Raw genomic sequence first — 23,323 nt, forward strand, 5'->3', positions numbered from 1 at the left:
GCTTATGGATCCCGATTGAGGTGTTCTCTTTAACCCGTTCTCTCTTTTGTTGGTCCTAAGGGACAATGGGAGGCTTCGGGGAGGCTGACCTTTGCGGACGGACACGCAAGGGTGCCGCACGACTTAGGCAAAACCAGCTAAGTCCGTGACAACTTGGCATCTGCATCGGCATCGATGCAGAGTATTGCAAAGGGAGAAGAAGGATGAGCGATGCAAAAGGAGGAGAAGGATGAGTGATGCTTGGTACCACCGCATTCCCGATCCCAAGCGACATCAACACAAATGTAAAAGCATTGGCATATGCGTCGTCTCATCCTTCTCTCCCTTTGCCTCATCTCTCGTCGAAGCTCTCCCTCATCCTCCTCCTCCCCCCACAAGAAGTCGTATAAGTTCCTAACGTTTTCACCAAACAATACATCATTCTCGCTAACCATAACCACAACAACCACTCGCGGCCTTAAGCAATGCTATCATCCACCGTCATCGAAAATATAACTAAAATATTAAAATTATTTTTTTATCTATCGTTTTGATATTAGAACATGATGTTAAGATAAGTGAAATTAAATGTTTCACTCTCATGATAACTATAAGAATTTCAATATAAAATTTTAAGTCTTAAAGACCAAAATACTAAAGGGATCTAAATACAAGAGATAATATATAATTAGCCTCAAAAGAAGTTACTTATTTTACTTTGCAACAGCCATGTGATGAAATTGCAGTAAGTATCAATTGATTGAGCAAGTAATTGATTTAGCAATGTACATATCAATTATGTATTACAACCAATGGAGGGGTTGAAGGCATTCACCTACCGCAGGTCCACCTCATGCTTCCGGGTTTGAAACGACAGCATCTATGTCAGCCATAGGCGCCATGGAGGCCAGAGAAACCAAAGAATGAAAAGATGCAGCAGTAGTGATCATAGAGAAGATCATAATCCAAAGGCAGTGTCGGCGGGATATGGACGAATAGATTCCATGGGAGGTGATGAGGGAAAACTTTCAACTGCTGTTCCGATACAAGTGGAAGTGCACAAGATAATACCAAAGGAATTCTGATACAAGTTTAGTTCGGGCAAATATAATATGAGATGAAGATTGCAAAATGATCAAAAATAGTTTCACATTGTTGATAATTGAAAATTTTAGTCACATGTATTGAGTTTGACATACAACTTCAAATCTAAATACGTTTGTGTTATTGTGGTGGTCAATTCTATATATCTTAATTCTAACCATTTTGACTCATTTATTAATTTAATATCTCAAATGATCCAAAAATTATGTCAAAATAAAAAAAATTAACAACTATGAAAAAGGGTTATGATACTAAAAAAAATAACAATATTGAAATAGGACCCAGAAATAGTCTCAACTAAAAGAATTGAAACCCTTATTCGAAGATAGAACTCTTTAGTTAAACCAGAAGCCTGCAGCAGTCTCTTTGCAAACACAACATACCAAGAATAGATGCGCAAGCTACCCAGGAGAACATTAATGGAATCATGAGGATATAAATTTCGTTCAATGTAAAAAATGCTCAGTTTAACTGGACGTCAACATCACAGCTACTATTTTATTCTGAAAAGGGGAAATTATTTTACTACTTCTTTCTGACAAGGCTTCACTCCGTCAAGTGATTTCAACAAGCAAGAGATTAAGCTGCCTGAGCAAAGATCAGTTTCTTTGATTTCCTGTAGATGAGCATTGAAGTCTAAGAATAAGAAGAAACATAGTTAAGCAAAATACTTAAGACAACCACATTAATTAATTGGTCAGTAAAAGAAAAAGATTAACCGACAGCATAAAAAATGGTGGACAGAATCAGAGGAAGAAAAAGTAGTGAACCATTTTATTGCAGGTAGGACCAAAAGCTAATGCTCTCAACTAGAATGAGGTCCTATTTGACAGCATGTATTTTCCTGCGTTCAATCCGCAGCCTCATGAGACCATTGTCCAAGTATTAATTTTGACCTTCTCTGGTTGTACCAGTGATAACTTTGCCTGACAAATACACCAGGGATCCTAGAGATCAATTTTATGATATAATTGCAGGTACCATTGCAACCAATAGTTTTTACCTTTTGAAGAATTTTTGGACCAAGAAAAGGACCCAGTTGTTAAATAGACCACTTGTTGGGTAGACAAGGCTTTTCTAGCAGATTAACTTTATATGTTAAGCAAAGAGGATATCACTGACCTAGAGTTTTGTCCTCCCACCAGTAAAGGAACCTGAGATTCGCAGCCTGCTTATCAATCTTGTAGAGCTGCTTCCAATGTTCAGCAACTTCCAGTCCCAAGACACCACCACAGAGGGCTCCAAACCCAGTAGCCAAAACAAAGCCTGCAGCGATTCACCATATAAAACAAAACAAAAAAACAGAAAAAAACAATAATGGTAGCTCCAATTATTTACATATCCATATATTTTGATGACATAAGAACCAAGTGTTCCAAGGAAAATAACATCTGAAAAAAAGTTTGGTTGAGTTATGTTTTCTTCTTTTACAGGCTTTCACAGATGTCAAAACTTTTTTGATGTAATTATAAGGCAACATTCATATTCAAAATCCCATGTCGTCAGAAATTATTATGCAGCAGATCTGATATGCAGGTGACTGAGTCACTGGATAGGTCATGTGCTTGTTTTCTTGAATCTTGATATCAATTAAATTGTACTAAATCAGTTTACACTTATGAAAGTCCTCTCGTAAGACTATGGAAATAAATATGACCAGTGATTTTTAGACAAACCCAATTGTCAGACTGGATGACACACCAAAAAAACAGTTGGGATTGTGTCAAAGTTATTTGTCTTATGGGGATTCATCTGACTGATCCAACCATACCCCACCCACGGATTTCACTAGTTTTGCATATAAAGCAGTGGTCAATCCACCAACCAACAAATTTTGCCAATGGATTATATCAAAAATCATGACCTGTCAGTAAAAGATCAGGTTATAGACAGACCTTTCTGCTCATTATGGGAAATCGACCCAAGCCATGCCACCAAAAACACAAAAGCTTGAGCAAGAAGTTTCTTTTAGCAGCTCCTGAAGCTGCCTTTTTAGATTTGTCACATAATAATATCCCTTATTACTACATGTTTCTGAAAACAACATTACAAAAGAAGGGCTCTTCCTTGCACAAAAAGCTTAAAAATGCATTTCGAAGAAAAGTGCTGCCAATATAAACCAGACTAGATTATCAAAAGCTGATTTTTCGCTGATTTACAGAAACAAACAGTGAGATTTTTCATACAACTTATAGATCAGAATTAAGGCATTGGATTTCAAAAGACATTTGGTTATCATGTCTGATGAAACTTAATATGCTTATTATAGTGTACATGGCTTATTCTATTTGGGGGTTGTGTGTATTCTTGAAAACTCTTTATGGAAGTTATGATGTGCTGTGAGACGAGATTTTGACTACGTGGATTGCAGGATTCTTTGTACAAGATCATTTGATTTAAGACGGTTGGGATGATACAATATTTGACACCACTCATTACCGGATGATGTAGAGTTAAAAGAGTTCCCAGAAGTCTTTTGTTTTTTCTCTTCGCATAGCTCATATTTTCAACTCTTCTCACCCTCGCATGTTTTCATGTTGCAAATGACTTTTGTACAATTCAAATAATTTGCTTAGGTCCCCAGGTCAGGTGCATCGTTGCATCATCCCTGGGAAGTGGGGGAAATTACCGTTAATTAGAAGTTCCTCTTTAATCTCATTAGATCTCAATTTTCATTACCCACCCTATTTATGTTAGAAACCTATCTCAACTCTTAAGAATTCAAAAGTATAGGGTTGCATAGATCAAGGATATAAATTATACAGTCCACTAATATTAATATAGGCCTTTTACGACACTCTATTCAAAAGAACATGAGATTAAAGCATTTTTTTACAATCCATTAATTTGTTTAACAAATAAAAATATAAAAATTCTCCTATGTGCTATACATGTTAACTCACACTTGTAAAACCTTGGTTCAGATTGGTTTAAATACTCTTTGGGTTCAAATGGCAAAACAATCATAAGAAATTCTTTGAGTTATAAGGTTTAGAATAATTTTATATGAAAAGAGTCGAGTAGTTCAAGGTCCAAGTAATGTTGTCACCAGGAAGTGTTAGGCAAGAACGGAATATATTACCATGAGGGCTCTTCGAGTATCTCAAGGAAACTCCACCTAGATGTGCTGCACCAAGTAGAGCTCCAAAAATTGCATACTTCCTCGATTCCCTTATATCCTTCAACTGAAAGAAATCAAAACTAACATATAGATAACCACTGAACAATCCGAAAAAAGAGAAATGCAGTTAGAAATCAAAGGGAAAAAAGAGATAAGAAGGAGGGAAAAGGCACATGAGAAATTAATCATCAGCTGCCGAACAAAAGCGCATCAAATAAGAACGTGCATAAAAGATCATACAAGCTACATAACTGAACTCGTCAATTGCGATCATAGAAAAACAAATTAAACCCTAATCAAGGGGGAAAAAAATCGAAGCCTTTTCTATCTCAGGACCCAAATCATGGCATGGACAAAAGGAAACGTGAATATCTAAAACAAAAAGAAAATCTCGATCGACCGAGTGCTCCTTCCAGAGACGAGATCGGGCAAGAACAAGAACGGAATGGAAACAAACAGGCCGAACTAAAAGGGTAAAAGAAGAAGTGTAAGAAAGGTAGGAGAGATTGAGCGATCAAGTGAAACCTGGGGGCCGTAGACGGGATCGGAGGCGATGAACTCCTCGACGTCGGCATCGGTCCACTTGGGGAGCGGCTTCCTGCGGCCGAAGGTCTTCTTGTAGTAGTCCAAGAAAGCAAAATTATTCTTCCAGTGCTCCTTCACCTCCTCGTAGTGCCTCCCCAAGAACCCCATCGCCGACGAATCTGAGCCTTCAGCCATCAGCTACCTCCTCTCTTTCTTCCAATCGCTTCTCAGTCTCTCTCCGTCGGCTGATCTCGGAAGCCGAAGAGGGTTAATGACGGTACGACTGATCCCGTTATAACCATTGTAACGGAACGCTCATACGCAATCAATGGCCCACTTGTGGGGCCATAGAAATATCCAATAACAAGGCGGATAGGAACACGGTAGAAAAAAAAGTGAGTAAGACTTCATGGTATCGGTCGAATTGGGTCGGAAATTTTACTATCGGGTCGGATTTAGACCTGACTCGGATCCAAAAATAATAAAAAATTAGCATAATTTTAGGAGTGCAGATATTAAGAAGTCGAATGACGGGTGAAGCTAAAAAATTATGAATCTTATTTTTGAATTAATTATCGGAATTCAAAAGATATATATATATATATATATATATATATATATATATAGTGAGAAAAAAGCAACTATAGAAAGAGTAGCCATCCTCTCTCTCTCTCTCCCTCTCTCTCTCTCCCTCTCTCGTCATGGCAACCTTAACCTCTCTATCATATTAACTGAAGACTTGGGTGCTGATGTTGTCACTGCAACTTCTTAGTGGGAATGAGAAGCAATTACTAGTTGGATAACTATCTGATGCCCAACTACAACACTAGAAAGCAGTACAATGGAGAACAGTCTGCTGACTTTCTACTCCATCAGTATTCTTTTCAGCTACCTGTGAGCTGTTCTAACAGATCCAATGATCTCTACACTTGTGGCAATGATCGAGAGTTACTGCAAAGGACGTTTGTCCAATGCTGCACTTTTAGGATGTGTGCAGTCTTGGAGACAGACAGAGGAAGAAGATGGATTTCGTGATTGATGTAGGTTGGCACTTCATGCAAGAACTGTTAGTAATCATCAATTCTATTGTCTCCACCTGATTTATTACTCTCCCTTTTCAACCGAAACTGGTCAGCTTCAGCATTGGACGTTCACTGTATACCTTCAAGAGATCGGTGCCTTGACTAATTCTACTGGAAAGCTAAAGAAGCCCCAAGACAACTTTGCTCCATAAACAACTTCCTCATTTAGATACAAGCATGTACATTTTGATCATTATATTTCAATCATTATGACTTAAATGTGACTCTTTGTAATTGTTACTAATAGTTATATTTTAATTGTTATCAATAGACGACTTCTTTTATCCTGTTTCACTATCTCATACTCTCTGTCTCCTTCTCACCTTTTTTTTTTTCTCACATTTATACTCTCTTAAGACATCATAAAGTTATGATTTATGGATTGAATTAAGCTTGTGAGGCTAATTAGGAAGGATTAACATCTAAGTTAGATTAAGACTTATCAAATCAAAGATACATAAATATTTTTTCAATCATATTCAATAATCATTCAATCTAGAGGTATAGTAGTGACGTGGACAATAATATCTCGGCTAACGATAACAGTGATATCGATGTCTACGTAGTTTAAGGATGATACATGAACCAATAAGTAGTATTTTATGCATGTCATCCAAAATTCACATCATGGATATGATAGTTGATCATTTTTCTCTAAGTAACATTATAGTAATAGTTGATTATTCTTCTTAAAGCATGATAGTTGATTTTATGATACAAAATAACAAATCAGTTATAGAAATAGAAGTTCTACTATTTTCTATGTTTCATATTAATACATGTCACAATCATGATGATCAAATTATGATTATCACCATATTAATACATCAATAATATACGATGTATCAATATACTATGTTGTTAGATTAATTTCATAATTGGATCCAACAAACATATCAAATTAATATATAGATACATAAAATCGAAGATCCTGATCTATCATTTATGGAGTTTGATTTTTTTTGATAGAAACAGATATATCTATCGAATCTAAAAACTTAAATTATTTAATAAATAATCTAATAATTTAAATTATTTTTTTATAGATAATTTAATATCAACGGAAAGATAGTTCGAAATGTAGTACAAAATTATTTAATCCATTTTTTAGAAAATTTTAAAATTATTTTTTATCAAAATCTCATGGTATCGACATACCATACCAATAAATATGGATCGGTACATATCATACTACCATCAATCAATCAACAGGTACACCAATTCAAACTAATAAAGTCGAGATTTTCTCCAAGAAGTAGTGACGCCTTCAGTAACTGAAACTGAAGCTTTCTACGATTTTTCTTTTTCCAACTTGCAGCAATGCATGCTGCTTTCAATCTTCATGTTCATCATCCTCACCTATCCAAACCCTTGTCTTGTCGGGTATCTCTTGTACATTATCCAAACATGACACTTGAATTAGAGCTTTGAATCTTGCAAAATCATGATTAACACTTGAATTAGAGCTTTAGAATTCATTGTTCTGCAAACAAAACTATTATCAACTTGCAGCCAATCGATAAAAATATCCTCTTGTCGACAGCAATAAATAAATAAAGAGGCAAACACTTGAATGAATAGACACGAGCGTATACGTGGACGCATACATACGTACGTCGTGGTGTAGATTGGGAGGAATCGATCATGTAACCAATCATGTCCCAATTTAATAAGTCAACGGCTCTAATCTCAGGAGTGGTACTCTTTTATTTCCCACCTACCTGCTTTGTTCTCAGACGAGCGATCGGCGGGTCCCACATCGAGCCCCACCAGACGTCGAACCACCACGCGGGTTGTTAGTTAGACTGGGGGAGATAGATTTATTGGAAGCCGATGGCGTGTGAAGCACAACGGAACGAACCTCGACGACGGAGATGGAGGACAGACGGAGGGAGATGGCGAGGCGAGGGGGGCTGGAGGATGAGTACGATTATCTGTTCAAGGTGGTGCTGATCGGCGACTCCGGCGTCGGCAAATCCAACCTCCTCTCCCGCTTCACCCGCAACCACTTCTCCATCGACTCCAAGTCCACCATCGGCGTCGAATTCGCCACACGAACCCTCCAGGTCCAGTCCCTTCTCTAATTCCCTCTGCGAGCTGCAAAGTGGGTCCGCTTTGATGTCCCTCCGTCGCTTCGATGATTCTCTCGCGACATGTTCTCTTATCTCATTTATTTTCCGAGTTGTATGTGTTTCTCTGAGCCTGATCCGACTCTGAACATGCAGACATGCCACTTTTGATGGAAATTTTGGTTCTTTTTCTGATTTTACTGATTCTTGTATCCAAAACTCGTTTTTTGATTGTTATTTCCAGAAAGTAACCGTGACTCAATTAGAAGTTCCTTAGTTGGATATACTGATTCCTTGAATCCAAAACTCGTCTCTTGATTGGTATTTCTAGTAGCCATGGTTCAAATTGAATTAATTTCATAGTAAGGATTTGTTAAGTTGACTATTCTCTCTTAATTTCATTGTCATCTAGTGGAGCTTCATGGATAAATTTACTTGAATTCTGGCATAAAAATTGAGCAGCCCTAGATTTACTGTAAGCGAACATGCCAAATGATGGTAAATGGATGTGGAGATTGAATTTGCAAACTAGGAGGTTCTCTTCAGACAGAAAATTCACAATTTGACAAGAAACAGGATACTCGTTCTTCTTTTTTTCCTTCTCTTGAGATATATGGGTAGTTACTCTGGATTTTATCTCTAGTAAACCCTTCTGAGACCCCCACCAAGATATCCAAACAAGTGGCTCGGTTGTGGCTGGAATTACAATATCAATGCATGATTTCTTCTTTTTTCTTGGAAAATCATCAGGTAGATTACATAGTTCATTTCTTTATATAAAGTTCTCGGTTGTACTTTTATGTAATGAATGTTGCCTATTAGTTTGTTAGGACCCTATTGTTTGTAAATATTTGGTTGACATGTCTACTGTGATACTTGAAATTTCCTAGATCGTTATCTTTTACCCAAGTTTTGGTTTGACATATCAATTCTGCTTTTCTGCCTTTGCCTTTCCAGCAAAAAGAACTGTCTCCATAAGGAGTCAGTATTTTCTCTTTGCTTGGTGTCAGTATTTGCCTCTGGTTAATTTCCTGCATGACTTGAAAATTTTATGTGGATTTCTCTCTGACTAATCTTCATTGTTAGTATTTGAAATAACAGATTAACACATCTTAGAAGATAATTTGACTTTTTACAGCATACACAAATCAATATGGTAGTCTTGATTTGATGGTGAAAGTTGCAGTTAGTCTGCCAGTAATCTTGGCATCTCTCCTTCTCCAATCTATACTTTAGTCTGCTCTGTTCTCATAGTTCTCTGCATGCCATATAATGTTCGTGAGAAGGCTGAACCTGGAAGTCTTTAATTGGTCTTGACAAACAATTGCTGAACCTTATATTTCTTTCACTTATTCTGGTATGTTTTAGATGAAAGTAGTAATGGACACACTTAAAAGTCCATTTAAATTGTCTAATTGAAACCTAGTTTAACAATCCTAATATAGACTTCATTTTAACCTTGCAACTTTGGATCAAACATCTAAACTCAAGAGGGAGTGACATTCACAAAGATGTGAATCGATTAATATGGGTGTTAACATATACAAATATCATATTTGTTACTTTAGAAAAAATCGTGTGTCATTGTTATGTAACTCATCATAATAAACAAGATATGTCTTGTGAAATGGTACTTAGATTTTGCGACTAATCTTTCTTCTTTTTTGCTTGTTGCACATTTCAAATGTCCTCACTGATCTAACCATTCCTTTCTTGATGTAGTACTACTATTTTTTGTTTTATTTGATTTCTCGTTAGCATCTCTTGCAGTAACTATGATTCATAATGATCATGGTGATGTAGAAGGGTATGGAGGATAAATTAAGTTGTTGAGCAAAGCTACAAGCAGTGAGAGTTAATAATTTAGCAACTGGATTGGTCTTGAATTATTTTTTGTAGACAGTCATCGATCTTCTAGATATGTTTTCATGTAGAAAGGTCACATGGAAATTTAAGCTACATTCTTTATAGTATGTTGATGGTTTGAATGCCTATTTGTTTTTATTTCTTCAATATGTTATCCTTTTCACTTGGTATTTTTTCCACCTCTTCTTACCTTTCTCAGGTAGAAGGCAAGACAGTGAAAGCACAGATATGGGACACAGCAGGCCAGGAACGATACCGGGCAATTACCAGTGCTTACTACCGCGGTGCTCTTGGTGCACTGCTCGTCTACGACGTAACCAAACCGAAGTCCTTCGAGAATGTCGACCGGTGGCTCAAGGAGCTGCGTGATCACGCCGACGCCAACATCGTGGTCATGCTCATCGGCAACAAGACTGATCTCAAACACCTTCGTGCCGTCGCCTCCGAGGACGCACAGAGCTTCGCTGAGAAGGAAGGTCTCTCCTTCGTCGAGACCTCTGCGCTCGAGGCCACAAACGTGGAGAAGGCCTTTCAGATCGTTCTCGCGGAGATATATCGGATCATCAGTAAGAAGTCCTTGGCGTCGTCAACTCAGCCTCCTACAGAAGGAATCAAAGAAGGGAGCACAATTGTGGTTTCAGGGTCTGATACAAGCAGTACACAAACTAGGTGCTGCTCCACATAGATGTACAACGAATCTAATAGGGATTGTGTTGCTCAAATGCTAGTAATCTGCAGACTCTCATAATTCCCATGGGAAGTCATATCATTCACCAGATATATCTGTAAGGAACGGCTGGTTTATATCTTGTGAGCCTTGGTTGAATTCTTTTGGATGAGCAACATAAAGCAATTCTTGTCGGGGACACCACCTGCAATGCTTGAGCAGCAAGGTGGCGTAATGGATAAGTTAGTTTGATACATTACCACTAGACCAATGTTTAAGGTATTTTATCATGATATTGTTGTTTGTTTGGATTAAGCAAGTGAAAGCTCATACTTGGCTCAACAAGCTGGTGGGTTTAAGACCCGGTCCAAGGATTGATGTGGGACAGATCAGTTGGATTCGTAAAACCAAGTCAAGGCTCGGCCTCACCATCTTCGTGCTGTTGAGCACGAGATGAGCTCTTCGTGTGACCCGTCTCAACAAAACCCTAAACTCGATTGCCACATGGTCTCCTCTGTCACCTTCTTGCCCATATTCTTGCGATTCCTTCGGAAACCCATCCTTTGGCTCAGCTTATTGAATCGGATTCCCTGTAAGTGCACTTTTATTCTGTGCATTGTTGCCGACTGATGATTGTTTCATTTTACAATGTGGGCTTTTGCTTTATTGTGTTGCTGTTCTTCTCCTCTTACCATGTGTTTGTTATATGGTCGGTCGTGATTGATTCCTGACCACTAGCAAACACAAGGGACTAACTTTAAAAAGCCAGTTAGATCATAATTATTGAGGTTAGATCCTCTTCATCTCTACTTTTTTTTTCCTTTTCTTGTACGTCACTTCAGGATCTAACTTTAGTGTCACACTTCAGGACCTAACTTAGTGTTGAAAAGACTCAATTAGGAATCACATCTAACTTGAGTTCAGGATCTGACTTAATGTTGAAGAGACTAAACTAGGAATCACATCTAACTTGAGTATTGAAGAGACTAAATTAGGAATCACATAATCTAAACACAAATCAATCACCATGTCGATTCCTTGAGATTTATTAGACAATTTAGTGTGGATTGAGCCGAGTTGGTCGGGTTCTAGGCCAACCAAGTTTGTTGTTCTTCTTAGAAACCAAGTTTACAACACAGCAATCATGACCGAAGCATTCGAATCAAAGTTCACCAGATGGGGGATGCAGCAATGTACAGTGAATCCGAGAAGAAAGTCATGTCTTAGCTTTATCATTTAGGCTTTAGGTATTTGGCCTGCCTAAAGCCCACAAGATGCCATTCTGTTCCATGCATCCATGTGTTTCTTCTCCTCTTTCTATGAAATAATAGGATAAATTGACCAAACTATCATCAGAAGCCATATCAAATAAATTTCGTTCCCTGATGAGATCATGCATTGTTGTGCAGTAGTCTCAAATGACAACCATCAGATAATTATACTAATTACTGCTCTCTGGAATTATGTACTTGGAAACACATGTTTGTTTGTGCATTAGAAACATGTTTGTGCAGCAGTCTCAAGTGACAACCATCAGATAATGATACTAATCACCGCTCTCTGGAAGTATATGTACTTGGAGCAACATGTTTGTTTGTGCATTAGAAATATTTGTGCAGCAGTCTCAAATGACAACCATTAGATAATGATACTAATCACTGCTCTCTGGAAGTATGTACTTGGAGCAACATGTTTGTTTGTGCAATAGAAATATTTGTGCAGCAGTCTCAAATGACAACCATCAGATAATGATACTAATCACTGTTCTCTGGAATTATGTACTTGGAGCAACATGTTTGTTTGTGCATTAGAAATATTTGTGCTGCAGTCTCAAATGACAACCATCAGATAATGATACTAATCACTGCTCTCTGGAATTATGTACTTGGAGCAACATGTTTGTTTGTGCATTAGAAATATTTGTGCTGCAGTCTCAAATGACAACCATCAGATAATGATACTAATCACTGCTCTCTGGAATTATGTACTTGGAGCAACATGTTTGTTTGTGCATTAGAAATATTTGTGCTGCAGTCTCAAATGACAACCATCACATAATGATACTAATCACTGCTCTCTCTGGAAATATGTACTTGGTGCAACATGTTTGTGCATTAGAAGCATGATTGTGCAGAAGTCTCAAATGACAACCATCAGATAATGATACTAATCACTGCTCTCTGGAATTATGTACTTGGAGCAACATGTTTGTTTGTGCATTAGAAAACCTAGAAAAATTAACAACATCGATAATCTTGAGCTTTTACAGAAGAAATACAGATAAATGTTGAATGAGCTACAACACAATATATTGTAACAATTTCTCCAAAAACAAATCATCAGAGAAGTTCTACATTAATCGAGAGCGGATATCACATTCAGTAATCACCCAATTGTACTCAGCTTTAGGTGCAAAATAATTGCTTCAAACAAAACTGTTCAAACTACAGATGATACAAGCTGAAGCATGGCCGAAAAGGAATTTAATATATCATAAGTTGTTTCTGAACCAACCAAAAAGGTGTGTATACAATGAACAACTATCATTAGTAGCAAACATGTTACAAAATGCAAACTAAAAGGTAAGGATGAAGAAAAGATATATTAATCAATTAAATCATGCAGATGAGGAAAACATTGTCAATGCGAAAACTCATAAAAGTCATACTAATAGCCTACCAGTGTTGCTCCCCAAGGTGACCATTTTGATACAATCATGTGAGTTCCTGCTATTGTGTTCTCAATCCCAGAAAGGAAGACGAGAGGATCCTAAAGAGCCCATCAGGGTTGTCAGCATGCACCTGAAAGCAAAAAACATTACATGTCAAGTGCACAGGAACTTGCTAACTATATGCTAATGATTAAATATGCCTATAACATTTTCTCGTCGAATATTCCTTGATCCGTGAAATGCCTAGGATAGAAGATAACTCTAGTGGAGCTCATTTGGAACATTATAAATGTACAGCATTCGCGGGACCAAAACCAACAATATCCTTCATGATGATTTTCCACCTTTGGATTTTTTCTTTTTTCAATTACTCTTCATTGTCTAGCAGACAAATTGCAGAACATTCCCAAACAACAGCACATCAATAACAATGGTGAGAAACATAATGACACAAGAATGTAGGAAACATACCCAGTGACCAGCATCTTCAAGAACATGTAGCTGAACCCCAGCTCCCTCATCTGCAGCCAATTCTTCTGCAGCACGAATTCTTCGAAGATCTTCAAGAGCCCATCTATGTAAGCTTCTCTCAGCCTTCAAAAAATTCACATGAACACCACGAGGGACATTTTCCACGGTTTCCCTGCCAATATGTAGATCAGACATAAGGAATTGCTAATGATATTTATGTAACAGTGTGAACTAGAAACAATGTTTCTATACCATAAATTTGTTTCTTCGTAGGACTTGTACATGTCAGCAATGCCCTTGAGGTCAAAAATCCATGAGAAGCCCGATGATGGTGAACCAGGTTGACTAACTGGCCGGAGATTTGTGGCCATCCACTAGGAAAAGAACATTTTAAAAAGATCATGCTCAATGGATGATACATTAACTAGAAACCGATGGCGGTAACCAAAGCAGAATACTTAAACTATACCTTTTATTCAAAATTTCAATTAAAGATACACTAGGTGTCTCCTAGTGTAGCATATACCTGACGGTAACAACTAGATGTTTGATTTTCATTTATACTCTAGCTTTAGCATGTTTACTCTAGTTTCTCTATGGCCACAAGGACCAATTCACAGCCTATAAAACCAAAAATATATTTGTACTGAGAGAAGCAAGAAAAAAAAAAATACAGAAAGAAAGCATGTCTTCAACCAAAGTTGATGTACTTTTAGAGAGCTGTTACATCATTCAGAAGTAAACTGGATCAACTGGCATCTGCATCAATTTCAATTTTTTCTCATACACCATGGAAATAACAGGCTATGCTTAGTGTTAATCTTCACACTTCACATCATGTCAAATAACTTAGTAAATTGAATCTTTACCTGAAAATGATCCAGATTAGGTTGGTTTTCTTATAACATAAGAGTGAAGTTCTCACATTCAAACTTAGCTTAATTGGTGATATGCTCGAATTTTCATCTAGATAGATCCTCAACAATCATTAAGATAACCTCATGTTGAACATAACAATAAATGAATGCATAGGCATTACGAAAATTAATACTGTCTTTGCCATTTGGAAAGAGAATAATATGAAGCATTTGTCTAAGGAACCATTCGAAAAATACAACCACATTGCCATATTTTAACATATAAAACCAAAAAAACAAGTTAACATCCTGGCAACATGCTCTGTTATTTTGATGGTGAATGTGTGTGAACATACAAGGCTCCAGAGTACAAGTTTATATAAGAAACTGTAGTTAACTAAGGGAGTTAGCATTGAGGTTACTCATACCCGGGCAATGTCTTTAGAAAATCCCTCCTGAATCAGAGCATCTACAACATTCTGCTTTGAAGAGACCTGATAAGCATGTAAGCATTAAAGTGTACAGATCTTGCAATTAAGAATTAGAATCCACAGAAAACACATTGTATCATGACAACAAAAGCAATCGATTAATTTTTGTGGACTGGTGAGCAATTTTTAAACCTAGAAGTTCACAGGTAAGCTAGGAATTTACTTCCAAGAAGCTTTAAGAAGTAAGAACCCAGCTCCAAGAAATATCAATAACATGATTGAATTTTTTATATGTTGGTAAACTGGTATACCTAAAATTCAATTACAAACAGTATGCATAGGACCAATAACTTCTTCTGCATTAGGGACAATGAGAAGAACTCTTTTCAAAGAAACACACCTGCCTTGGCATCATACTCAAAAAAGCAATCAATTCTCCAGGATGATCTTCACCATCTCCTCCAGCTCGAACCTTCCCGGGAGTAGCATCAAGAACCCAAACCTTTTAAGATAATGTCAAACTTTTTACTTATTATGTATTTTTCTTATGGCTTTGATGGTAAGAACTTAAGCTCTAAATTACTTATGATATTTTTTATAATAAATTAGGTACTAAAGATGGTGAAAAAGAAATATATCAAATCGTCAAAGTTAAGGAAAAAAAGTATAAGGACTTAGATAATATTCGATTCATTAAAGAGAAGATCAAGGAGTACTTGTTAATGATAATGAGATTAAGGAAAGATAAAGAAAATTATTTTTATAAATTATTTAATGAATATTCCACACATGACTTAGATTTAACGATAAATAATAGTGGTAGATTTAATAATTATAGCTTTGCTCATAAAATTAGAGCTAATGAAATAAAAGACGCATTAAAAAAGATGAAAATAGCAAAGAGTATGAGGTATGATGTTATCCCTATTGAGATCTAGAAACGTTTAAGGGACAAGAGAGTAGCTTAATTAACTATCTTATTTAACAAAATTATAAAATTCGGAAGGATGTTTGATGAATGAAGAAAGAGCTTTTTTGTGTCAATTTATAAAAATAAAAGTGACATACAAAATTGTTTAAATTATAGATGAATTAAATTCATGAGTCATACTATAAAACTTCAGGAAAAAATTATTGAAAGTAGGATAACGCTTAAAATAAATATCTCTAAAAATTAATTTGGTTTTATGTCTGGAAAATCAACCATGAAAGCTATTTATTTATTAAGACAATTAATAAAAAGTATAGAGAGAAAAGGAAAGATTTGCATATGATTTTTATTAACTTAGAAAAAGCATATGATAGGATTCCTAAAGATTTATTATTATGGGTTTTAGAAAAGAAAGGTGTATCTATTAATTATATTAATGTTATTAAATATATGTATGAGAAAATAGCTACTAAAGTTAAGACTATAGGGAGTGTGTTTGATGAGTTTGCTATTAGCATAAGATTACATTAAAGATCTACATTAAGTCCCTAGTTTTTCACATTGATAATAAATGAACTTACTAGTCACTTATATGATAGACCTCCTGGCATATGTTATATATTGATGATATTGTCTTAATTGATGAGCGCTTAAGTGGAATTAATTATAAACTTAAGCTATAGTGGCAAGTCTTAAAAATTAAAGATTTTAGATTAAGTAGGACTAAAATTAAATATAAAAAAATATAATTTTAGTGATTATATATATATATATATATATATATATAAGAAAATATAATTAAGTTGAATGGACAAAAAATCTTTTTGAATAAAAGCTTCAGGTATTTTAGATCGTCAACAAGATGAAGAGATCGATGAAGATATTATTCATAGAATAAAAAATCGTATGGTTAAAATGCTAAGAGGCGTTAGGAGTCTTGTGTGATCATCGAATACCTTAAGATTAAAAAAAAAATTGTAAAATAGTTGTGAGACCAATAATGTTTTATGGATCTAAGTGTTGGGCAGTTAAGAAACAACAAATACAAAAAGTTTGTGTTGCTGAAATGAGAATATTGAGATGGATATATCGAGTTATTAGAAAATATAAGAAAAAAAATACCTTTATTCTTGAACAACTAGGTATCGCTTCGATATACCATAAGATGAGAGAACATCGTTTAAGATGGTACGAGCATGTGTTTATGAGACCTCTAGATGCGGTAATCAGAAGAAGTGAAAATAATTAATGTTAGTGATATGAGAAGAGTTAGAGGAAGACTTAAAAATATCTTAATAGAAACTATAAATAAAGATTTAAGTATTCTAAACTTAACTGAGTATATGACTTTTGCCAGATCTCAATGACGATAAAAAATCCACGTAGCCAACCCTAAATAGTTGAGACTTACGGCTTCGTTGTTGTTGTTATTATTGTATAAACATATATTTACAAGCAAGCATCAAGTAAACTACGATCTTACCCTGACAGGTCTAGCAAGAGGTTTTGCAGCTTGTTCTACCATACTTAAGGCCACTGATAGAAGACAATTATAATGCAAATAACATTAGAGTACACAAATTGAATGATCATCAATAAACAACCAAAATAGTGAAGAAATACCTTTTCCGCCAAAGCTGTGACCAACTAAGACACGAGGTGTCACTCTAAGTTGTGCAACCTGTTTTGAGATAAAAATATCAGATAATAAAAAAAGAGTTAACAACAAGAAAATTTAACAATTTTCTTGTTAAATTTAACAATAAGAAAATTTAAGAAGTAATTGCTTAACAAAAGAGCAAAGCACCAAATAGTTAATATCTAATAAGAATAAAAAAAAACAAATTTCGGATACTAATTTTGCTGGTACTATAACCATTGAGATACAATACTTATATGGATCAAGGAATCAACACTCAAGTTCCTACACCATACTGAACCCTCTCAGATTTAATTGGTAATGTATAATATTGAAATACAGCATATATCAACAAAAAGAAGTATATAAAAGACTTGATTGAAGGCTTAAAGTATTGACATACTTAATATGGTTTATTGCATGCCAGTAATAAGTTGGACCAATATCCATGGATCTGAGTTGCTCACTCATCAGGTACATCATCATCTACCATTTATGTGGATTTTCAGAAAAAAATTATTCTGACATGACAACACTAGATCTCTATGTTTAACCTTTTAGAAGACATAAAAATATACTAAATATCGCCAAGTAAAAACAAGTAGTTGAATACAGTGCGTGAAATGCAGAAAATAACCTGTGCAAAATTTAAGTGGCGGCTATAAAATACCTACAAGCTTTAAAACGTCAAGTGCAGCTGAGGCAACAGTATGAAGCCTCAGAAATCCATGGATCTGAGTTGCTCACTCATCAGGTACATCATCATCTACCATTTATGTGGATTTTCAGAAAAAAATTATTCTGACATGACAACACTAGATCTCTATGGTTAACCTTTTAGAAGACATAAAAATATACTAAATATCGCCAAGTAAAAACAAGTAGTTGAATACAGTGCGTGAAATGCAGAAAATAACCTGTGCAAAATTTAAGTGGCGGCTATAAAATACCTACAAGCTTTAAAACGTCAAGTGCAGCTGAGGCAACAGTATGAGGCCCATTTTTCTTTATCAATGCCGATTCACCATGGCAACGCAAGTCAACTAAAAGAAACTGCATTTAAAAGAGTATAGCAACAACAGAAGTGTAAAGAAAAGAACAAATAATTGATAAGATGCATCCTTTGAGGACTATCAAGGATATTAGGTATTTGTGTTTCTACCAATATTTATTTAGAGGTTGTCAAAATTAAAAAAAAAATAACTTTATGCAACTAAATACTCAACTTTATGTTGAAAAGACAAGCAACAGTTAAAAGAGATGCTATGCTGCATAGACTTGCATTAGCTATGAACACATGCAAAGACAAGCAATTTCACAGAAAATGATATAATGTATCACTTAGATGTAGGAAGGAATCATTTCTAAAGAACGGTCCATGTAAAGGCATGGAGAAACAAGAAGAAAGAGAAGTTTACTACAGCTGCTTATTATCTCAGTGGAGGAGCTATTATCTAGGTCAGAGTTTGGATATCAACAAACATGTGGACAGATGCTACGAGGCTGGTCAAGCTTTATGTAGTTTGTGACATACCTGCCACGTCGGAAACTCTTGCGCCAATCTCTTAGCAAAAGACCCTGTAATATTTTAACCACAAATCATCAGCATCAACCGAATAGAATAACTTATGAAATTTTGCATCTAATTTCACTTTCACCATCATGATATATAAATATATATATTTGGATGGATTTTTTTTTACACTATAATAGTTATTTGTGACAAATTACAAAGCCTCAGGATTCCAAGCATAGGCATTACTGAAAAAGAAATCTGGAAAGCATTGCACTATTTTTTTCAATTAAATGCATAAGAATAATGAAAGATAGCTAATAACCAGGCCAAGATAACAAAATCATGCTTTCATAAACTGAATAAAGCAATAAAGAAATAGGCAGATAACTATCTTATGGTAGCTTTTAAGAAACAATTCAAATCAACAAAGTCAGCAACTTGTAAGCCTAAGTAGCTTACTCACCCCAGTTCTTCCTGGAACCAAGAATTCCATGCAGGAGAACAGCAGTTGGTGGATCAGGTATTGACTTGTCCGTAAAAGAATTCCAACTTACCTGCACAAAAAGTAGTAAGTTTTTAAACTATGTAGTCAATAAGGATTCCACCTGGGCACTCCAAAATAGAAAGAGAATACAACACATAACTCCACTAAATCATATAATTTAGTTTGAAACTCTTAAAAAGTGACTATAAAAGTGAATACAACACATAACTTTTCAAATAAGTTAATATGGCAACAACATAGACACACAAATTAATTCAAATTGATAAGAAGATCGAATAACGAATCAAATGGTTGTTTTGATAAACAAAAACTAACTAATAATGATATACAGTTGAAACTTCAGATGAATCGTAGCAGTAAAGTCAATTTACGTCTGACTTAATCAACTTCGACCATTTGGAGTAGTGGCCTCCAACAAAAAATTAAATGCAAGGACAAAGATACAAGCAAATAAGCATCTAACATAACAATAGGAGACTGAATTAGCAATTGGCTTACAAGGCTTCCTTGGACCAGATCATATGCCTGCATAAGATTAAAAGAAATATCAAGTTAAACAATCGTTATGATCAATAATAAGAAATTCTTTATCGTATATATTGCATGTATTTACGCAAAATGATGTTTCCTATGTCACTGCTAGCTCCGATGTTCTAAATATTATAATGCATAATCTTAATAAATTCATTACTGACCAGCGCTAAGTTAGGTTTCACAACATTAGGTGGCTGAACAATTTTATCATCAACTAACGCCATGCGCGCATGTAATCTTTGATGAGATGAAGCATATTTTATCTTTGGATCATGTAGAGAAAATCGACCAACATGGCATGTGTAATCCTGCAACCAAACAAAATATGAATGTAAATGACAATAAATGAGACTTCAATGTAACGAAAACAAATTTAGTTCTCCTTTTCCAATCATCTAATCAGTGATGATGATAATAAGCAAAAGGTTGCATCAAACAACAAACTCGATTTCGTCCAGACCAATCTTTGGTGACTCGAGGTTACCGATTCGAGCATGAACCAATACATGGACCACCCCATTTTGGACCAGTCCAGTCTGGTCCAGTTTGCGGATTTAATCTTTTAAAGGCCCTCTCCATCTCCTCATTGCTCGACCACCATCATATGCTATCGTCTGTCCACCCTCTTCCTCCTCCTTTGTCTTTCGTCTTCCTTTTTCTCCTTGGACCATGGTACATCCCGACATACTATGTATTGGTACACACGCGGACTGAACCAATATCAGTCCGGTCATTGACTGGAACAAGTCCAACAACCACAACAAAGCCGAAAGTCTCAATTATTCGAGGTTGACTACATGGATCTTTTGTTGTCATTTAAATTTATAAAAAGTCATATGTTTAGTTAAGTCAAGAATACTTAAATCTTTATTTATAGTTTCTACTAAAATCTTTCTAGGTCTTCCTTTATCACTCCTCATACCACTACTCCATCTCCTCGATCAAAACGATACCTAATTGTTCATGAATAAAAATATTTTTTTCTGATCTTTCTTAGTAACTCCACACATCCACATCAATATTCTCATCTCAACAACATAATTTTTTTTATATATGTTGTTAGGGCCCAATCCTGGATAAAAACGATGGAGACTTGCATTAGGTCACCAAATGGCAGTGTAAAACTACACCAGATCTCATAAACATGGATCTTAATCAACAAGTGCAAGTCCAGAATCCAAAATTGCATTCCTTGGTACCAACACTACCAATGCCAATATTAGAATATGATTTATGATGAAATGTGTTCATCACCAATGAAATAACCACTCAGACTTTCCATGCATCAGAATTACCAAACTGTTGTTTTAAAAGACAAATAGAAGGATGACAAATAAAACACACCAACTAGTTATCCTAGTAAACACAATATATTGAAATATCGGTTTTACACATTACGCTTATTGCTTATTGTAAAAGATAAGATCAGAGCAAATTCTTGGCAAACATTTACACGAATATCATTGATTACTGTAAGTTTAGAATTAAAGTACATCCAGCTGAAATTTCTAGATAGACAAAATAATTTTCACATGAAACTGCAAGTCTCCATACCTTAATTATTGTTAATTTTATTTTGCAAAAAAGATAATCAAAGAATGACCCAGAATCTTAGACCCTAATTAAACATGAACAAGAGACTGGACGAAAGTTTTGGGGGCAGCAGCTCCAACGGTAAACACAAACTTTCATCACTGATAGGAAAGGGGAAGAGTTGGAAAGCCAAAATTAGCCGACAAGTTCACAACTTTTGTCCGTAAAGAACCATAATTCTATTAACAAATGATGACGATTTCGTTTTATTAGTTCATCTGAAACGGAAATTTATCAAACGAAAAGGAAGATCGTGTCTAATTAAGCCAAAAAAGAACAAAGACAGGGTTCGTTCGAGGTCGGAGTCCAACCTGAAGACGGACCGGAACCCTCCATCTAGCGCTCGGATCGAGAAGCGCAATAGCACGAACACCCGACCCTTTCCCCACACCAGCGACCGTCCAGCCCCGCCCCCACCCGCGCGACACCGCAAGATCCGAAACCCCCGCCATGTAGATCGAGGTGTAAGGGCTTCCCGACACGGAATGCTGAGGATTGCGGATGAGGATGAAACCGAAATCGGAAGGATTGGACGTTGGACGTGGGGGGTTTCAAGGGTTCCGTCGTGTTCTGCACGGTCACGCCCTCCCTCGGTTTCTTTTTGTGGACATGGGCCGAGCGGCGGAGGCGCCGAGGCGGGGCGTGTGGCCGGTGCGACGCGGTCCCCGACAACTGTCCGCCTCCCCCCGATTTCTGGTCGACAATTCTACGGGTGCTTTTTCCTTTTTCTTTTATTTTTATCGTCCCTTTTTTATGACACTTACTAGTAAAGTATTTTTTTTATGATAAAAAATTAATAACGATCATACTATAAAAATATAAAATATAATTGAATTATTAGATTGAGTAATTTTCTTTTATTTCTAACCATCTTAACTGTGACTGCAAATTGAACGAATGATTTGATTCTAAATAATAGAAAGAGACAATTGATCAAATGTAAATAGTCAAATAAAGCAACTCAATTTCAATGGATAGTTTAGTTGGAGACATTAAAAATAATAATACTACGCAGAAATGTTAAAATGAAAAATAAAAAGTAAATCTTCACTTTATAATTTTTATATAGGTTGTACGAGTTGCTATTCCTAATTCATCAATAAGCTGACCACTCGAACGTAGCAATAGACATAAAATCCTACTAATATTCCTAAAGTGAGGCAAAAAGGCCAAACCTGTCTTGGCTTGGAAGTGAGCCCAATCCTACTCAAATCCTGCCTCCGTACTCGATTGATGGACTGCCCCACCGTTCCTCCCATCTCTCAGGAACATCTGAACATGCCAATTCGAGTGGGAAATTTTGACCCCATATTGACTTTCACAAAAAAGGTCAAAATTAATCTAACCTGGTCGTCCGGTCCGGTCCGGTCCGGTCCGGGCCGGTCGGAATCGACTCGATTTCAATTGATGCCGCCAACATTTTCAAGTAGAAACAATTTAGTCTCGCCCTGTGTATTTACCGTGTCACCTTATTTGGATCCCAGCCTATTGACAGTTCAACGAGGCAAAGAAACACTTACGGGGCGCACAAGGATTAGGGGATGTCGCGGAATACAGCACAATAAATTAGCCACGAGGCACATGCGTTGAACCAGAGTGTCGCACCGGGCGTCTCTTGGTCAAAGCTTCGATCCGACGACCCACATCAGGAACCTATCCAGATCGACGGTCAGATCTCTGCGCCCTTTCTCTGATCCCGCCTTGCTCCTCCCTTTCCGCCAAACATAAAAAACCTCTCACCTGATCTCTCTGTCCCCCCATC

The 23,323-nt window shown here is 36.2% G+C and overlaps 3 protein-coding genes and 1 long non-coding RNA gene across 7 annotated transcripts; 1 reads left to right on the plus strand and 3 right to left on the minus strand.

Annotated features, from left to right (window-relative positions):
* Positions 1 to 1,499: 1,499 nt before the first annotated feature.
* Positions 1,500 to 4,994, minus strand: LOC103988132 (succinate dehydrogenase subunit 6, mitochondrial). Of its 2 annotated transcripts, XR_010497303.1 has the most exons (5): positions 4,730 to 4,994; positions 4,166 to 4,268; positions 2,206 to 2,349; positions 1,854 to 2,009; positions 1,500 to 1,699 (listed from the first exon to the last, which is right to left on the minus strand). XR_010497303.1 is itself a non-coding variant. In XM_009406661.3 (4 exons), exons 1-4 carry the CDS (start codon positions 4,922 to 4,924, stop codon positions 1,683 to 1,685), a joined length of 459 nt encoding a protein of 152 aa, XP_009404936.2. In that variant the 5' UTR covers positions 4,925 to 4,994; the 3' UTR covers positions 1,500 to 1,682. The 2 variants fall into 2 exon arrangements, 1 of the variants encoding a protein (XP_009404936.2); XM_009406661.3 differs by lacking the exon at positions 1,854 to 2,009.
* Positions 4,995 to 7,643: 2,649 nt separating this feature from the next.
* LOC135641843 (ras-related protein RABA2a-like) lies at positions 7,644 to 10,572 on the plus strand. The gene is made up of 2 exons (XM_065157606.1): positions 7,644 to 7,877; positions 9,946 to 10,572. The coding sequence occupies exons 1-2, from the start codon at positions 7,686 to 7,688 to the stop codon at positions 10,429 to 10,431; spliced, it is 678 nt and encodes a 225-aa protein (XP_065013678.1). The 5' UTR covers positions 7,644 to 7,685; the 3' UTR covers positions 10,432 to 10,572.
* A 1,726-nt stretch (positions 10,573 to 12,298) lies between these two features.
* Positions 12,299 to 22,289, minus strand: LOC103988134 (uncharacterized). Of its 3 annotated transcripts, XR_010497804.1 has the most exons (14): positions 21,873 to 22,289; positions 20,130 to 20,276; positions 19,933 to 19,959; positions 19,393 to 19,483; positions 18,948 to 18,991; positions 18,368 to 18,466; positions 17,398 to 17,455; positions 17,258 to 17,310; positions 15,244 to 15,345; positions 14,841 to 14,906; positions 13,808 to 13,929; positions 13,556 to 13,727; positions 13,093 to 13,214; positions 12,299 to 12,641 (listed from the first exon to the last, which is right to left on the minus strand). XR_010497804.1 is itself a non-coding variant. In XM_009406664.3 (13 exons), exons 1-13 carry the CDS (start codon positions 22,011 to 22,013, stop codon positions 13,143 to 13,145), a joined length of 1,194 nt encoding a protein of 397 aa, XP_009404939.2. In that variant the 5' UTR covers positions 22,014 to 22,289; the 3' UTR covers positions 12,882 to 13,142. The 3 variants fall into 3 exon arrangements, 2 of the variants coding, with proteins under 2 accessions (XP_009404939.2, XP_009404940.2); XM_009406664.3 differs by lacking the exon at positions 12,299 to 12,641 and having other exon boundaries at positions 12,882 to 13,214; XM_009406665.3 differs by lacking the exons at positions 12,299 to 12,641; positions 15,244 to 15,345 and having other exon boundaries at positions 12,882 to 13,214.
* Positions 22,290 to 22,732: 443 nt separating this feature from the next.
* Positions 22,733 to 23,320, minus strand: LOC135640066 (uncharacterized). Its single transcript, XR_010497146.1, has 3 exons — positions 23,082 to 23,320; positions 22,908 to 23,009; positions 22,733 to 22,833 (listed from the first exon to the last, which is right to left on the minus strand). It is a non-coding gene; the product is annotated as an uncharacterized LOC135640066 (long non-coding RNA).
* Positions 23,321 to 23,323: the final 3 nt, after the last annotated feature.

The sequence above is a fragment of the Musa acuminata genome, chromosome BXJ3-6, assembly GCF_036884655.1.
Source record: "Musa acuminata AAA Group cultivar baxijiao chromosome BXJ3-6, Cavendish_Baxijiao_AAA, whole genome shotgun sequence".
In the NCBI taxonomy this organism is placed as follows: domain Eukaryota; kingdom Viridiplantae; phylum Streptophyta; class Magnoliopsida; order Zingiberales; family Musaceae; genus Musa; species Musa acuminata.

Bases quoted from the DNA above. Each gene is read 5' to 3' on its own strand.
- LOC135641843 (XM_065157606.1), top strand. From the start codon at position 7,686: ATGGAGGACAGACGGAGGGAGATGGCGAGGCGAGGGGGGCTGGAGGAT. The intron at 7,878-9,945 runs GTCCAGTCCCTT...TACCTTTCTCAG, and splicing joins TCGCCACACGAACCCTCCAG to GTAGAAGGCAAGACAGTGAA.
- LOC103988134 (XM_009406664.3), bottom strand. From the start codon at position 22,013: ATGGCGGGGGTTTCGGATCTTGCGGTGTCGCGCGGGTGGGGGCGGGGC. The intron at 18,467-18,947 runs GTATGTCACAAA...TTTTAAATGCAG, and splicing joins AAGAGTTTCCGACGTGGCAG to TTTCTTTTAGTTGACTTGCG. The intron at 14,907-15,243 runs GTGTGTTTCTTT...CATGCTTATCAG, and splicing joins TGAGTATGATGCCAAGGCAG to GTCTCTTCAAAGCAGAATGT.
- LOC103988132 (XM_009406661.3), bottom strand. From the start codon at position 4,924: ATGGCTGAAGGCTCAGATTCGTCGGCGATGGGGTTCTTGGGGAGGCAC. The intron at 4,269-4,729 runs GTTTCACTTGAT...GATTTCTTTCAG, and splicing joins ATCCCGTCTACGGCCCCCAG to TTGAAGGATATAAGGGAATC. The intron at 2,350-4,165 runs GTAATATATTCC...GAATCGCTGCAG, and splicing joins ATACTCGAAGAGCCCTCATG to GCTTTGTTTTGGCTACTGGG.